At 46.6% G+C, this 17532-nt stretch overlaps 1 protein-coding gene across 1 annotated transcript; it reads right to left on the reverse strand.

The window, feature by feature from the left end:
- Positions 1 to 4068: 4068 nt before the first annotated feature.
- Positions 4069 to 10559, reverse strand: LOC127002596 (uncharacterized). The gene is made up of 3 exons (XM_050868680.1): positions 10487 to 10559; positions 7455 to 7567; positions 4069 to 4298 (listed from the first exon to the last, which is right to left on the reverse strand). The coding sequence occupies exons 2-3, from the start codon at positions 7534 to 7536 to the stop codon at positions 4069 to 4071; spliced, it is 312 nt and encodes a 103-aa protein (XP_050724637.1). The 5' UTR covers positions 7537 to 7567; positions 10487 to 10559.
- Positions 10560 to 17532: the final 6973 nt, after the last annotated feature.

Consider the following 17532-nt stretch of genomic DNA (forward strand, 5'->3'; position numbering starts at 1 on the left):
TTATTGGGGGCCTGATGGTGGGCCCGAGCCCGTTATGGCGCAGACAATTGTTTATAGTGGCGCAATTATTATTGGCTCATGCTGCCCCCCGGAGCTCAATCTTGCTTTCACTTACATAACTTCTTCTAGAGTCCGGGTTGGTGGGTGGTTTTCATGACAGCATGTGGGTAGTCTTAGGCCCCTCGGCGGTGACTGAAAAATCCCAGGTGGTTAGCGGCGGATTCGAACCCTCATCATCATCAACGCTGCGAATGCGGGAACGGCACGCTAACCACTCCGCCACCACCTCAGAAGGGAAAGACTCCGATGGTTTGGACATGTGAAGAGAGCAGGGGAGGATACAGTGCTGGGAGGTTTGGAGAGATTGGCAAGACAGGGTGTCCAGTGCAGATGGAACTAACAGATGTGGAGTAGAGGACCTGGAAACAGTGATCAGAAGGGAAATACTCCGATGGTTTGGACATGTGAAGGGAGCAGGGGAGGATACAGTGCTGGGAGTTGTGGAGAGATTGAAAGTAAAAGGAAGGAGACCAATTGGTAGACCTAGGAAAACGTGGAGAAGGTGTATACAGGAAGACTTGGCAGTGATGGGATTGGACATAGCTGGGCACGATAACAGAAAACCTTATTCCCGATAACCGATAATGGAAAACCTTATCGGTGATAACCGATATTCGTTAACTGGAAACACAAATATAGGCGATAACCGATAACCGATACCAATATATATCCACAATTCCGATATTAGCTAGCGATAAGTCCAATAGGCGAAAACAATACTATATTGATATTTCAAATAAAAAACATAGATGAGTTAAAATTTTCATTATCTGTATTTTAGAAAACTTACAAAACCTGAGAACCACACGTTGACACATACATATGGACGGTAATACTAGAAACGCCTGAGCCGGTGTTGTGTTATTTGGCGTCCCCACCGTCAACGCTTTTGTTTACAAACACTGGTCTCTCGTGAACTGCACATGCTCAGACCAGCAAGCGTAGACCTGTACAGTCTCACAAAGCTTTTTAACCGTAATTAAGAGTTACTGGAAGGCTGAATCAGACATACAGTACCACTACCACCATCCCCGCTGTTTCTAGAACGACACTCTGTACGAGTTGTATTTATATGTACAGAGTGTTGTTCTAGAAACAGCGAGTATGGTGGTACTGTATGTCTGATTCAGCCTTACAGCAACTACTCTTAATACTCTTAATGTGTTAAAAAGCTTTGAGAGACTGTACAGGGCTACGCTTACTGATCTGAACATGCGTAGTTCACGAGAGACCAGTGTTTGTAAACAAAAGCGCCAGCTTTTGACGATGGAACACCAATTAATACAACACCGGGTGCCTTAAATACCATGGCATGCTCACAAACCAATATGGAATATCAAATTTGAGGCAGTGAATAATAATTTTGGGGGCAAAGGTAAATGGTTTTTCTCTTTGATTTATTGATTTTTGAGTAACATAAAAAAGATAACCTAGTGTTTTAATGTTGATGATCTAAGTATGAAATCTCTTCACCGAAGATATTTCATACCCCGATGTTTTTTCATACAACACCGGGCGCCCGGGCCACGCATGCGCAGTATGGAGGAGACAACGGTTGTTGTTTTTTCTGAGAGGCGAACAAAAGTTGCGATTATCGCAAGTTTGGTTACAAAAGTAACGAAGCTACCGATATATATTTAAATAAGTAGCGGATGGCCGATAACCTGATTTTGTTATCAGCGATAAAGTATCGCGATAACTTATCGCGATGACGCCCAGCTATGGGATTGGATGAGCATCAGGCAGAAGACAGAGCAGAATAGAGGAGACCCATAAAGCGTCCAACCGCTCAGGAAGAGTGAAAACGGACGTTAAACGAAATTATGATGATGATGATGATATCTCATAATAGAAGAAGAAAGGAAAAGAACTAAGAACATTAAGTGACCTGTGGAAAGGATTAAAGCACTTCTGCTACTCTTGGATACGTTCAGTTCACTCCCGACGCTGTAAAGTTACTGTCAATGGAAATGGAGTTGATCGTTTCCGCACTGACTACTTCTGCGGGGAGGCTGTTCCAGTGGCGGACGACTCTGTTCGAGGAAGGAAGTATGGAGGAGGGAGGGATGGGGGCGAGAGTTTTCATTCTGTTCGTTAATCTTTGTTCTCTCGCTCCATCTCATCCTTCCACATGCTCACTGCCACATATACTTCACTGCTCTGTTACTTAACTTTACTTTCTGATCATTTCACTTTACTTTCAGATTAAATAAGTAACTTCCTCTGCATTGCGCCACGTAGGGCTACAGCAGACGCTTTTAAAATTAGGAACAGCAGACGCTTTTAAAATTAGGAACAGCAGACGCTTTTAAAATTAGGAACAGCAGACGCATTATAAATTAGGAACAGCAGACGCTTTTAAAATTAGGAACAGCAGACGCATTATAAATTAGGAACAGCAGACGCATTATAAATTAGGAACAGCAGACGCATTATAAATTAGGAACAGCAGACGCATTATAAATTAGGAACAGCAGACGCATTATAAATTAGGAACAGCAGACACATTATAAATTAGGAACAGCAGACACATTATAAATTAGGAACAGCAGACACATTATAAATTAGGAACAGCAGACACATTATAAATTAGGAACAGCAGACACATTATAAATTAGGAACAGCAGACGCTTTTAAAATTAGGAACAGCAGACGCTTTTAAAATTAGGAACAGCAGACGCTTTTAAAATTAGGAACAGCAGACACATTATAAATTAGGAACAGCAGACACATTATAAATTAGGAACAGCAGACGCATTTAAAATTAGGAAGAGTAATCACTTAAATTAACTTGAGAAACAAACAAAGATTAACATGATTCTGAGGGGAAGTAGGCACCCGTTTATTATATATATACATGTCTGTACATCATCAAGACCCCAAGACCCAGACCAAGCATTCCTAAACGTATACTATAGTCGCGGCACACGAGTCTGAGGTCTTCGTTATCGTGCTCTGGCAACTTGCTATTACACATGCACACACACATACAGCTACATAATCAGCGATCTTATTATTTTTTTTACAACAGAGGAGTGGCCGAAAGATAGAGAAGAGCTGTGAGTGGAGCCGCCCACACACGTGCGATGCATACACCATACGAGGGCGGACAAGGCCCCTGTATATGTAGAGCAACTGTGCGGGGGAGAAGAACTGGAGGAGACAATACAGAACGCCCAACCTCGAGGAAGCTGATTTAGCGAAAGTGGAGATATGAAGTTTCCAGTTGAGATTTTGAGTTAAGATTAAACCGAGGATATTTAGTGTTGAAGAAGGTGACAGCTGAGTGTTGTTGAAGAATAGGGGATAAGTGTTTGGAAGATTGTGTCGAGTTGATAGGTGGAGAAATTGGGTTTTTGAGGCATTGAAGGACACAAGGTTCCTTTTATCCCAATCGGAGATGATAGCAAGGTCTGAGGTTAAGCATTCTGCAGCCTCAGCCTTATAAACTAAAACAGATTTTTGCGACAATTTCAATAATATGATTAATACTGAAAAATGTGTCCTATGCGTAAACTATCATATAACATCGTAGACGCCATGACACCAAGTTGCCAAAGCACGATAATTCACACCTCAGTCTCGGGTGCCGCGCCGAAAGCCAAGGCCGTTACATAGAGACGGCCTTGGCACAGCACCACTATAACTCCTCCTCATCTCTCTGCTTCCTCTTCCCTCCTCTTCCCCCTCATTCAGGTTTAGTGATGCGGAAGACGTAGACGAGGCCCTCCTTGTCGAAGAAAAAGTTTGGGACGGTGCGGCGCTCAACCTGAAGGAATTATGACCATCATTTCAAATACGTGACCTTCTCCTCCTGGCCAGCTCCTGACCATCTCTTTATACCAGTGTGTCGTGACAGACGCCCATACAGTGAACAGCCCCGCCAGACAGAAACCTTGATTAGAGTAAATACTTTCTTGTACCAACGTTGCCAGATAGTTGTACTCAGTCTCTTATATTTACCAACTTCCGACCCCAAAACCGTCTCCTGGGACTCAATAACTAGACTCATTTATATATATCGTTAAAATAGTTAATTCCTGATGTTTCTTTGCAATAGTTAGGTGTCAAAAAACGGTAAATACAATGCTCTGAGTACGATAATCTGGCAACGGTGCTCCCTACCTTCTTCCACTTCCCGTCCGCCTCCAGCTGGTCCATGTAAGGCTCCAGTTTGTCCTTGTAGGAAGGCACGGTCTGTAGGAACTCATGGCGCATCACGATGATCACGAAACCTCCTGGAGTACCGGAGAGGAGGAAATCAGTTAATCATTGGGGCATACGCTAGGGGGCGCGTCGTCTAGCCCACCCTAGGAAGTCCACCTCAAGGTTTAATCCAGGTAAATCTGAAGTCTCTATGTAGGCTCTTTCCCATCCTAAACGGCGCCTAAGTTCGCCTGTTTGAAAAGCCTCTCGTAAAAGTTGCTGGGATTACCTGAACTATTTTGCGATCCTATAGTGATGGTTCTACACGTCTGTCACGATCTTTAACGGGAAAACCACCCACGGAAACACGGTGAATCTTCTCTGTGGCCTTGGGAAATAATCGTGGCGGAAGATCGGCACGCCCAGGAACAATGCTAACCTACGGGTCCTCGCATGAGTATCTAAGCTGAGGGTCCAGCGTCCAGCGCCTTCACCCACTCAGCGGACCTTGCAAAACCCGCACTCACTCACTCACATACACACACACACACACACACACACACACACACACACACACACACACACACACACACCAGAGCCTTCGCACTCCTACTAACCATGAACTTTACATTTCAGCCCGGAATCGTGCCAAATCTATTCTCCGACTTACCAAAACCTCTTTCATCAATATAAAATGTCAACACCTTGCTTTTTCTAATTCTTCCCGTGTCTTCTGGCACTTAGCCAATAAGATCTCCACCACTTTCACTTCTTCCTCTTTCCCTCCTCTCCTTAACACTTACGGGAGCACTGCCGTCTCATCTATCTCTAAGGCTGAACTCTTCGCTCAAACATTTTGCAAGAACTCCACCCTGGACGATTCTGGGCATATTCCTCTTACTCATTCCCCCGCCTACTCCTTTATGCCTGTTATTAAGATTACTCATAATGATGTTTTCTATGCCCTTTCTGGCCTCAACTCTCAGGAGGCTTATGGACCTGATGGAGTGCCTAATATTGTCCTTACAACTGTGCTTCCGTGCTGACACCCTGCCTGGTCAAAGTCTTTCGTCTCTGCCTATCAACATCTACCTTTCCTTCGTGCTGGAAGTATGCATTTGTACAGCCTATGCCTAAGAAGGAAGACCGTTCCAATCCCTCAAACTACCGCCCTATAGCTTTACTTTCCTGTCTATCTAAAGCTTTTGAATCAATCCTTAACCGGAAGATTCAAAAGCACCTTTCCACTTCTAACCTTTTATCTGATGTTCCGCAATGGGCGTTCTACTGGCGATCTTCTTGCTCTCTTAACGGACTCTTGGTCATCCTCTCTTAGCCATTTCGGTGAAACTTTCTCAGTTGCGCTAGACATATCGAAAGCCTTCGATAGAGTCTGGCACAAGTCTTTCATTTCTGAACTACCCTCTTTCGGATTATATCCCTCTCTCTGTCCCTTTATCTCCAGTTTCCTTTCCGGTTGTTCTATCTCTGCGGTGGAAGACGGTCACTGTTCTTCCCCTAAACCTATTAACAGTGGTGTTCCACAGGGTCTGTCCTATCACCCACTCTCTTCTTGTTATTCAGCAATGATCTTTCCATAACAAACTGTCCTGTCGACTCATACGCCGACGACTCCACTCTGCATTATTCAACTTCTTTCAATAGAAGACCATCCCAACAGGAAGTACACGACTCCAGACTGGAGGCTGCAGAACGCTTAACTTCAGACCTTGCTATCATTTCCGATTGGGGTAGAAGGAACCTTGTGTCCTTCAATGCCTCAAAAACTCAATTTCTCCTCCTATCAACTCGACACAATCTTCCAAACACCTATCCCCTATTCTTCAACAACACTCAGCTGTCACCTTCTTCAACACTAAATATCCTCGGTTAACTCAAAATCTCAACTGGAAACTTCATATCTCCACTTTCGCTAAATCAGCTTCCTCGAGGTTGGGCGTTCTGTATCGTCTCCAGTTCTTCTTCCCCGCACAGTTGCTCTCCATATACAGGGGCATCTCAAGTGTGTTGGGGGGAGGGCTCCACTCTCACAGCTTTTCTGGACAGAGTGGAGTCTAAGGCACTTCGTCTCATCAGCTCTCCTCCTCCAACTGATAGTCTTCTACCTTTTAAATTCCGTCGCGATGTTGCCTTTCTTTTTATCTTCTATCGCTATTTTCACGCTGACTGCTCTGCTGAACTTGCTAACTGCATGCCTCCCCCGCTCCCGCGGCCCCACTGTACACTACTTTCTACTCATGCTCATCCCATACTGTCCAAACCCCTTATGCAAGAGTTAACCAGCATTTTCACTCTTTCATCCCTCACGCTGGTAAACTCTGGAAAAATCGTCCTTCATCTGTATTTCCTCCTGCCTACGACTTGAACTCTTTCAAGAGGAGAGTAAATTGACCCCTCTTTCGGCCACCTCTTTTGATTTTTTTTACGAGCAGCGATTAGCGGGCTTTTTTTATATTATTGTTTCCTTTTTTTTATGCCCTTGAGCTGTCTCCTTTGTTGCACACACACACACACACACACACACACACACACACACACACACACACACACACAGGCAGGCACGCACGCACGCACGTTCTCTCTCTCTCTCTCTCTCTCTCTCTCTCTCTCTCTCTCTCTCTCTCTCTCTCTCTCACCGTTCTTTGCGACGCGAACCAGGTCGTCGATGCCACTGAGTGGGATGTGACCTGAGATGACCACCAGGTCGTATGTGTCTGAGAGAGAAAAAATACGTATATTAATCTTTACATATGAAACAACAACGATAACAATAATTCCACTCACACAGCTCTCCTGGACAGAGTGGAGTCTAAGGCTCCTCGTCTCATCAGTTCTCCTCCTCTTACTGACAACCTTCTACCTCTTAAATTCCGCCGCTATGTTGCCTATTTTTCTATCTTCTATCGATATCGTCATGATGACTGCTCTTCTGAACATGCTTACTGCATGCCTCCCTCCCTCCCGCGGCCCCGCTGCACACGACTTTCTACTCATGCTCATCCCTATACTATCCAAAACCCTTATGCACGAGGTAAACTCTGGAACAATCTTCCTTCGTTCCTTATTTCAAGAAGAGTACCAAGACACCTCTCCACTCGAAACTGACCTATCTTTTGGCTACTCTTTACTTTTTTATTTTATGGGAGCGGCGAATAGCGGGCTTTTTTGTACTATTTTTGTTGCCCTTGAGCCGTGTCCTTTGACGTAAAAAAACAAATCACTAATACCTTTGGGCACGGTGGAGTGTCCGCTGCCGATAAGCTCCAGGAAGTCGTTGGTATAGATGCCAGTCTCCCGCTGCTTCATCATGCCCTCCGACGGGTCCACAGCGTCTATGTGCCTGTGGGAGTGGCTGTAGTAGTTGTAGTAGTAGCAGTAGTAGAAGTTATAGCAATAGTAGTAGTTGTTGGGATTCAGTAAATTTACCCTACCCAACAGTTAGGTCACTCGCAAAGTGAATAACACACCCGTCAGACAATCCCAAAGAAACAAGTGCTTACCAGCTATTAGGTGGTGAAGGTGTAATGCGGGGAAAACTGAGAAATCGGTAACCTGTAATAACTGATGTGCTGTTTGTGAATCAGGTGGTTACGAAGCGCAAGACAGACAGACGAACCAGATGTGGAGCTGGTGGCGTGACTACGCCTCGGCCGAAGGTGCCGAATGATCATTAGTTAGTTTTTTCATGGAGGAATGACGAGCATAATTTGTCACCTGTATGGAGTGAGAGAACCAGTTGTTTCGGAACTGCTTCTGAACTGGTAGAACAGGCCAATTGTATGTTAACTAATCCACCGATAAATGCGTTCGCTAGCCTCCGGCTTGCCGCGGGCAATGTGCAGGGGAGGTGATAAGCTGACTGTGTGAGGATGTCTCCCTCACACACCGTCTCGACCTCACACCCACAGGTACGTTGAACCCAGCTCCTAGGGACCAAGCTTGTTAGTGTGTTATCTTGAATCAATGTTAATGTTACTTAAGGAGTGAATTGTCACACACACACCGTCTCGACCTCACCCCCACAGGTTCCCTAGCATACTGACTGAGCTGTACCTTACTTGTTGTGTCACTGTGTAATACGTGAACATCCCTTTTTGTGTGGGCTTATGATCACCCCCTTGGTATCTTAACCCCACACGAATACCTTGCCCCATGATCATCTTTGTGAACACATATCGATCAGTGGTTGAAGGGATATATTTTATTGTATAATTATGCACCATAGAAACTTGACTAGGGTAGTTTTGTTAGCTATGGCCAGGACTCTATATCTACATATATTTTATTAAATTAACTGTGATTGGGAAGGCCCTTCTGGTGATTGGAATGATGAGTTGAAATCAGTATTGTAGAGTAACTCTGTAAAAGCTCGCTACCATTATCAACAGAATGAGCTGTCGATAGCATTCTTAATTAACTTCAATAAGCTCGCAACCATTACCAACAGAATAATGAATTTTAAATAATATTGTTGTTTATCTTCAGTAAGCTCGCTACCATTATATACCAACATAATGTGAATAAACCTCATAATTTAACCTTGTGTTGCTTCACCCTAAAAACCATAACAACTATGAAGCTACACTTGATAGTAATATATTAAAAACAGAGCTGAAGGCAACACAAAGGTATCCAACAAGCACCTCCAGACAGCCGAACAAATAATAATCCTACCGGATCCGTGTAGTAAAATCTATCTGTCTCAAATAACTGCTGGGGGCACTTAGCTGAGAAGCGGGTTTCAAAAGATATTGTTGTCTCTGAAGTTTCGTTCCCGGGTGTAGTATCCCTCGAGTCAGGTAATAGAAGGCACACTGCGTCCGAGTTAATGGGTGGGCTGCAGTGCCTTGGTCTTTACTTTGTGGAGGCCAGTGGTGGAGTGAGAGAAAACCAACCACGTGGGTCTGAAGCGATATTTTGAATGTCTCTCGCCAGATGGCGTGGCTTTCATCTCTGTTTCCATCGGTTAAATTGTCCTTGCTCTTTAATTATAATTCAGCAAGAACAATTAGTTATTATTTCATGAAAGGAAACACTTCACTATTATTATTCCTTTCATGGTAAATGTGGTTAGTCTTCAGGCAGTGAATAAGTTGATTCTGTCTCGGTTTGGGAGCCGATGACCGAAGTATTTAAGTACCATCCAAGGCTTATTTGAGCTCAGACGATACTCATAGTTGGCTTGAATTCTCGGCCCGAGACTAGTTCCATAAGGGAAATAGTTAATTTGTCTAATCCCCCGGTTAACTGGCCTAATTCCTAACATAGTATAGTCTATCGATTTTAACTTGAGCCCTTGGGCGCGACACAAGGATTCCCCACGAGACCGCGCTGGTGCCACATCACTCCATTACTCTACTCAGAGAGGGTGGCTATCTCTCTCTCTCTCTCTCTCTCTCTCTCTCTCTCTCTCTCTCTCTCTCTCTCTCTCTCTCTGCATGGCTGGCAAGGCGCGAGAGTGAGATCTACTTGATTTGTCCATTGTGGCGTAACGCTGAATGGTGCGGTGTGGCGCCTGTTGCCAAGGTCCGTCAGGCGGCAACGTTGCATGAGGTTTACTGAGTCGTTGTCTTTCCCTCTAATCTCAAGCCATTCATAACACCACGCAGTCGTATTATAAATGTATGTAAATTCCATAAATAGATAACGTACAGACTAACAGTGAGACAGAACGTCATGCGCAGGTCATCGCTAGATCTGTAAACAATGGGGGTTTCCCCGGGCCAAGCTACAGGGCTCAATTTTAAGTTAGAGTCGATGGACTATAGTAATGCCGCTCCTGCCCGCTCCCAGTTCCCACCCAGCGGCCCTGCCTCTACACAAGCTGCTGTAATTTCCAACACATCATCTTCATAAGAACATAAGAACATAAGAACGCAGGAGTCTACAAGAGGCCGGTAGGCCTGTACGAGGCAGCTCCTTTGACCCTAAGCTCCCGTGTATCTAACCCCACCTAATATCGCTGTCCATGAATTTATCTAGTCTATTTTTGAATGTGACAATTGTATTGGCACTCACCACATGACTGCTAAGCCTATTCCACTCATCCACCACCCTGTTAGTAAACCAATTTTTGCCTATGTCCCTGTTGAATCTGAATTTATCCAGTTTAAATCCGTTACTTCGCGTCCTACCCGGTCATCTCTTGGCGTTGGACTCGTGTTGAGGCTGAGGCACTGGCAGGCAGGAGGCAGTGGACTGGAGGATATTTAAGTATGGTGACCGGACATCCCCCTGTCTGCGGCCCTGCGGCACCCACCTGAAGCCTTCCCGGTGGAGTTCGCGGCCCACGCAGCCCGTCCCGGCGGCCACGTCCAGCACCCTGGCCTTGGCTCGCCCGGGGGTACCCAACGCAGCGCCTCCTCCAGCGTGATGGCGGGGCCACGGTATCCGCCTTTCCAGATCATCTAAGGGGAAGGGGAAGCGGGTGATTACAGGTGCGTACCCCAGGGGCCGCATCACTTCACTCCCGGACCTCACGGAGTATTCGCCGGTTTAACGCAAAATCATTCCAGCGATACCCCATGATTCTGCGTAGGCACTTGGTACCGAAGGCATCTCTCTCTCTCTCTCTCTCTCTCTCTCTCTCTCTCTCTCTCTCTCTCTCTCTCTCTCTCTCTCTCACCATCTCCTCGTAGTTCTCGGACCACTCGTCGTAGCCGGCCGCCATCTCCTCCGGCGTGACCCCCGGCCTGTGGACGTTCTCGTTCGCCCTCATTGCCACGTCGCCCCGACTGCCGCCCTCAGACATTATCCTGCAGCAGGGAAGAGACGGGAGAACCACAGGCAGGGCATGACTACAGTACAGTACAATTCCTTTATACATCCTTTATATATTTACGAAGGTAGGTACTGTTTTCTAGCCCCGCGCCGCACTCCTCGCTGATTTGCCGGCTGGCTCTCAAGCTCCGCCCACCTCCATGACAGGTGTGGCCCGCCTTTCTCTCTCTCTCTCTCTCTCTCTCTCTCTCTCTCTCTCTCTGGAATAGACTAAGCAATCACATAGTTAGTGCAGGGACGATAGCTTGGTTTAAGAGTAGACTGGATAGCTACATGGACGAGGATGACAGGTGATAGTGAGGTGTGGGTGCAGTAAGGCTCTCCGGCTTATTGCACGGCCAGCTTAAGTTGCTCTCTCTCTCTCTCTCTCTCTCTCTCTCTCTCTCTCTCTCTCTCTCTCTCTCTCTCACACGCACACACACACAGAGAGAGAGAGAGAGAGAGACACACACACACACACACACGCGCAAACACGCACACAGAGAGAGAGAGAGAGAGAGAGAGAGAGAGAGAGAGAGAGAGAGAGAGAGAGAGAGAGAGAGAGACTCGTGATCAGGCTGTGATAAATGAACTACAAACACACACACACACACACTGCCAGGCTTCACGGTCTGACAGGGCGACGGCTCGAGCCCGCTCAGGCCGGATTCTTTTCGTTGACTACTAAAGGTTTCAGGGGCCGTGTTCCCCTGTTTTTCGCAAATAAAACTTTAACAAAGCGTCGGACAAGGATGTTATTTTGGCAGTGGATGTTTGAGACCCCGACCTAATGGGCAAAAATATGATTCGGTGTCACATGAGGATAATGAAGCACTTATAGGAGTACATTTAGGGGAAACTTGGCTAAAAGTTAAAGGCACTGTAAGTGAGGCTAGCCCCGCCCGGCTCATCTTCTCGTGACGTCGATGTGACGTTTAGCTCTGACGTATGAGTAATCATCCATCCAACCGGGAATTAGGTCTTACTGCTTCACACACACACACACACACACACACACACACACACACACACACACACACACACACACACACACTGTAGCAATATAATCTACTGTAAATATGGATGTTCCGTATATGGACTATCAGTTGGGGAGAAACAGTTTTACTCGAAGGAAATTACTTATCCTTTACATGAAAAATGTGACTATTGGTAGTACATGCTGCATGTATGTAAGCGAGCAGTAGTTTCTGGTTTCATCCCTTGTTGGTTCACCAACCTCCCCCATACCCAACCTTTCCTTCCTCACACAATCATCCCCACCCAACTACCCAACAACACCTTTGTCGTAGGCGGGGCTAGCCTCGCTCACAGTACCTTTAACTTTTAGCCAAGTTTACCCTAATTTTGCTATTATAAGTGCTTCATTATCCACACGTGACACCAAATCATATTTTTCCCATTAGGTCGGGGTCTCAAACTTCCACTCCCAAAATAAGATCTGTGTTAAAGTTTTATTTGCGAAAAACAGGGGAACACGGCCCCTGAAACCTTTAGTAGGAGTGGATACTATCCCCCCTTGAGCAAAGGGGATGGGGTGTGTGGTGTGTGAGGTCCTGGCAGTACCCATAGATCGACGATAAAGAGCACTTGCTCATGTCGGGAGGGTACCTGCTGCTGGCAATTACGAGTCCAACACGTGATCAGGTCGTGGTGAATTACACACACACACACACACACACACACACACACACACACACACACATACACTTTAGGCGGCTTTACACGTGGCAATTCCTGGCCGGCAATACAGCCGCGACGATCTAGCCCCGCAGTGATTCCCAACCGGTGTGCCGCGGCACCAAGGGGTGCCGTGAGATCTTTTGAGGGTGCCGCCAAAATTCAGGGGAAAAAATTGCATTAACTTCACTCTCTCTGCTTCTGCTGCTGCTGCACAATTTAGCGATCGAATTTTCAACTTACTAGTAGCTACTTTTCATTGAATTTGTATAATAATTTGTACTTATGGAAAATTACAATCCAGGAGAACAATAATAATTATATGATTTTGCTGTGTAATAATTGTACGGACACTGGAGAGAACAGCTTGGCGGGAGGGGAGTGAGGGTTGTAGACTGACGCGTATGACACACGTACAGGGCAGGGCGCACAGCGAGTCGCCACTGGCCAGAGCCCAGAATGTCTCAGTACTGATTGGTGACGCAAAGGAAGCAGAAGGTATGACATATCCTCCTCCCTCAGCTCGTTAGCAATACATACCTGGTATGTATTGCTAACTAGCTGAGTTCGTGAGTCGTTTGTTCATCTTTTTCATATCTATGTATAAAGTGTTGTTACATCGATGCAAAATGTCGAAATGAAAAAAATATATATAATAAAAAAACAACGGAGATTTTAAATATGTATTTCCTTATAAGGGTGCCGGGAAGTTTTGAAAGGCTTGCCAAGGGTGCCGCAAACTAGAAAAGGTTGGGAACCAGCGGCTAGACCGGCTGGGTGCTCTCGGGAGAAAGTACCTTCACACGTGGGAATAGCCGCCGGGAGCATCAAGACGTAAACTGCTAGTAAATGCAAGGGCATGAATTCACCCCAGACACCCCAAAAGGCTACTACCATATCTTAAAACCACAATGAGTTTGGTCCATCAGCCTAATATTGTAGAAATACTTTAAGTAAACGAGTTTTATCATAAGTAGTATTAATTGATTGATTGATTGTTTGCTGTTGCATTTAACAACAAAGGAGAAGGGAGGAACATGCCATCCCAACCCCCAGGCATTACATAGTGTGATTATATATTACACGAAAATAACCGTTCCTTATACCTCCTTCGATATCTCGCAAAGAAATAAACAATTCCCGCAATGTTGCTGCCACTCTCTCAAAAGTTGTTTTGCGCAGACTCTGCTTCTTGTAGAGCTTATCTTGTGGGTCCCACAAGTGTCGATGCTGTCTCACTTCCTCTAGCAATGCCACCTCGGCCTCCCGGCTCCAAATCTTGTTATCTGCATCTGTCATTTCTTGTTTTATTGGCGCCGACATGTTGTTTACCCAGCCGCCAGTCGGCAATACAAGACGGACACGCTCAGCTGCAGAGAACTTGCTGCGAGAAGAGCTCCCAGCTTCAGTCAGCGAGCGACCTTCCTCAGTCAGCGAGCGACCTTCCTTGGGTTCACACGTGACTTTGCCCCGCTGCTGTGTGGAGCCAACTCGCTCTTTCCTCTGCTTTCCTCTGCTTTTGCGGTGTGAGGCGTTCTGTGCTGTGCACTGCTGCTGTACTGGAGGACTACAAAACCAGGAGGATTACCCTGCCTTCTACTACAGACCGCTAAGTGTTCTGATTTAGTATTTACTTAGTTAGATAGTGATCCACAGTTACTCCTAGGACAAGTGTATTAAGCTTCCCACATCTACACTAAATTCAACATTCTTTCACGCCAACCCAGTGCTACACGGTTTTATATTGCTTTTGTGTTTTCTTCTCCTTCTATTATTAGGATACTTTACTGTGCTGTGATAATAGGACTACGTGAATCAGGCGCGCCAAGCTACGTTAATTTCTAAGTCCACACAAAACACTAGATAATCCACTTTCCGCGCAAACCTAGTGAACACAGTTATTATCTTCTTTACGTAAGTGATTTCTAAGTATATTAATATTGGCCTATGTTTTGTCTTGGTGGGTAGAAATAACCGCGCCTTTTTACCCGAGACACACCCTTTTCCCCGGGGAATTGACCTGACTGCGACCTCACAGCAGCTGTTGGTTTGTTTTCCTAGATACACATTTTTGACCTGACGACCTCACCGTAGCTGCGTACTTTGTTATCGTCTTAACGCGCCTAATTGTTTCCGTCTTGCCTCGCCCATATCTTCACCATGACGTCCCTCAAGCGTTGTTCTGGGTGTGGCCTTCGCATGGCCAAGCAGTACTTTCTTTCCAAGGACGTTTGTAGGTTCTGCGTTAAGACTCAGAAGGATGATCAGAGGATCATAGAGTTAGAGAATAGGGTTACGACTCTCGCCGCCCAGGTAGACTTACTAGTTAGTGCAGCGGCAACAAGCCCCGCCTCCTCTTCTTCCTCTTCCTCTTCCTCTTCTTCCTCGTCCTCCTCCCCTCCAGTATTGTCTTCTCCCACACAGCAGCCCCTCCCATCCTCCTCCTCCTCCTCCTCGACCATCTCCGCTCTCCCCGCTTCCCACCCCTCCTTCTCCTCTTCTTCCTCCTCTTCCTCCTCCTCCTCCTCGCCTTCCTCTTCCGTCCCCCCTCTCCCCTCTCCCCGCCCACCCTCCTTCTCCTCTCCCTCTTTCTCCTCCATGTCCTCCGCCTCTTCGCTCGTCCCTCCCTCCCACACCTGTCCTTCACCTTCCCTTTCCCCCTCTTCCTCCTCCCTCTCCTCGTCCGTTCCTCCCTCCCCCACCTCACTCTCCCTTTCACCTCCTCCTCCTTCCTTCTCTCACTCCTCCTCCTTTTCCTCCGCCTCCAATTCCTCGCCTTCCTCTTCCGTCCCCCCTCTCCCCTCTTCCCGCCCACTCTCCTCCTCCTCCTCTCCCTCTTTCTCCTCCTTGTCCTCCGCCTCCTCGCTCGTCCCTCCCTCCAACACCTGTCCCTTACCTTCCCTTTCCCCCTCTTCCTCCTCCCTCTCCTCGTCCGTTCCTCCCTCCACCACCTCACCCTCCCTTTCTCCTACTCCTTTTTCCTCTTCTTCCTCTTCCTCCTCCACCTCCACCTCCACCTCCTCCTCCTCTTCCTTTCCACCTTCCACCTCTTCCACAATTTTTCCTCGTTCTTCACAGCAGGTCCCTCCCCTCCCTTCCCGCTCTCCCCTCCCCCCTTCACCCACCCCTCCTGGCCCCTCTTCCGACCGTCGGGTTCTTGTTGTTGGTGATAGTCAGGTTCGTTATGTTGACAGGTATTTTTGCTCCAAGGATAAGAACAGGACGAGGGTGTGTTTCCCAGGGGCAGGGGTGGGCCATATATCAGACAGGATTGAGGGGTGTATGGCAAGCGAGGGATCGATCCCCATTGTCTTTCTCTGCTGTGGCGGAAACGACGTTTCTCGTGTTCCAAGCGAGGACCTTCTCAGGCGTTTTAGAGAATTGTTAGGCAGGATACGTGACGCTGGTGGGTCGCCAGTAGTGTGTGGCGTCCTGCCAAGGAGGGGCGTTGGCGATGGATGGCTGTCCAGGGCGATAGCAGTGAACAGCAGACTTGCTGAGCACTGCGGGCGCAATGGGTGGCTGTTCGTCGACAACTGGGACCTCTTCTTTGGCAACTACGCCCTCTACGCCCGTGACGGGATACTCTTGACGTTCAAGGGTGTTGAGGCTCTCTCAGACTCCCTTGAGCGAGCACTTGGTACCCTGAGGGATTTTTTAAGTATAGGGGAGGGGGGGAGGAGTAATGGGAGCAATGGGAGGGGACATCTAGCTCATAATATAACCAGGCAGCTTAGAAGTAGTTCTAGGGGAGTAACAGAGGACGGGCTAAGAATCTTCTATACTAACAGCAGGAGCCTCAGAAACAAGATAGACTTACTAAGGGGTGAAGCTTGTTCAGAAAATTTTGACATAATAGCGATCACTGAGACATGGATAGACACTGCTAATAGAAATTTTAGATCAGAATTTGAAATAACGGGTTATCAGATGTTTCACAAAGACAGAAGGGGCAGAAAGGGAGGTGGAGTTGCGCTATATGTTAAAGACTCACTTAAATGTTTAGTTAACAATTCAGTCAAAACTAACATGGATTCAGAATCAGTTTGGGTGGACGTTTACAAAGGGAAAGAAAAACTAACACTAGGAGTTATGTACAGGCCACCCAACCTTAACAGGCAGGACACGAGTATATTACTACAGGAGATTGGCAGGGCGAGTATGAGTAGAAATGTCTGCGTAATGGGGGACTTTAATTATAGGAATATTGACTGGGAAGACCTAGTGGGTGACCTGGAAGCCGAGGACTTTCTTGAAGTTATACAAGATAATTTCCTTAAGCAGGTAGTTACTGAGCCTACCAGAGGAGATAACATATTAGACTTAGTCCTAACCAATAAGGGGAACTTGCTACGTGAGTTGGAGGTGGGCGGAGAGTTAGGAAATAGTGACCACAGAACGGTTCGTTTTAGCTTAGACTGGGCGGTAACCCGCGAACCAAACCCAGTGTTAGTGCCAGATTTCAAAAGAGCAAATTACGAGGGGCTTCGAAGACATCTTGAAGGGGTAAACTGGGATAATTTAGGGATTCATGAGGGCCAGAACTGCGGATTGGAGAGCCAGGAGAACCAGGTAGAAATGTCTTACAATAACTTAGTTAGAGTAATAGTAGACGGGCAAGGACAGCATATACCACAGCGAACACTTAGAAAAGAAAACAATGATCCTAAGAGGATGACTCGTGGACTAAAACACGAAATTGGATTAAAGAAGGGAATTTATTAGAAAATAAAGAATGGGGAAACACATCTCAGGGGCCGGTACGTCGAACTATCTAGATTAGTTAAGAAAAACACCAGGGTAGCAAAAAGGAACTATGAGATCAAAGTAGCAAATGAGGCGAAAAGT

This window comes from Eriocheir sinensis, chromosome 23 (genome assembly GCF_024679095.1).
Source record: "Eriocheir sinensis breed Jianghai 21 chromosome 23, ASM2467909v1, whole genome shotgun sequence".
NCBI lineage: Eukaryota > Metazoa > Arthropoda > Malacostraca > Decapoda > Varunidae > Eriocheir > Eriocheir sinensis.

What these genes read in the sequence shown, in the direction of transcription:
- LOC127002596 (XM_050868680.1), bottom strand. Translation starts at nt 7,536, where the DNA reads ATGATGAAGCAGCGGGAGACTGGCATCTATACCAACGACTTCCTGGAG. An exon ending in ACACTCCACCGTGCCCAAAG is followed by an intron (nt 4,299 to 7,454) that starts GTATTAGTGATT and finishes CCGGTACTCCAG; the next exon opens with GAGGTTTCGTGATCATCGTG.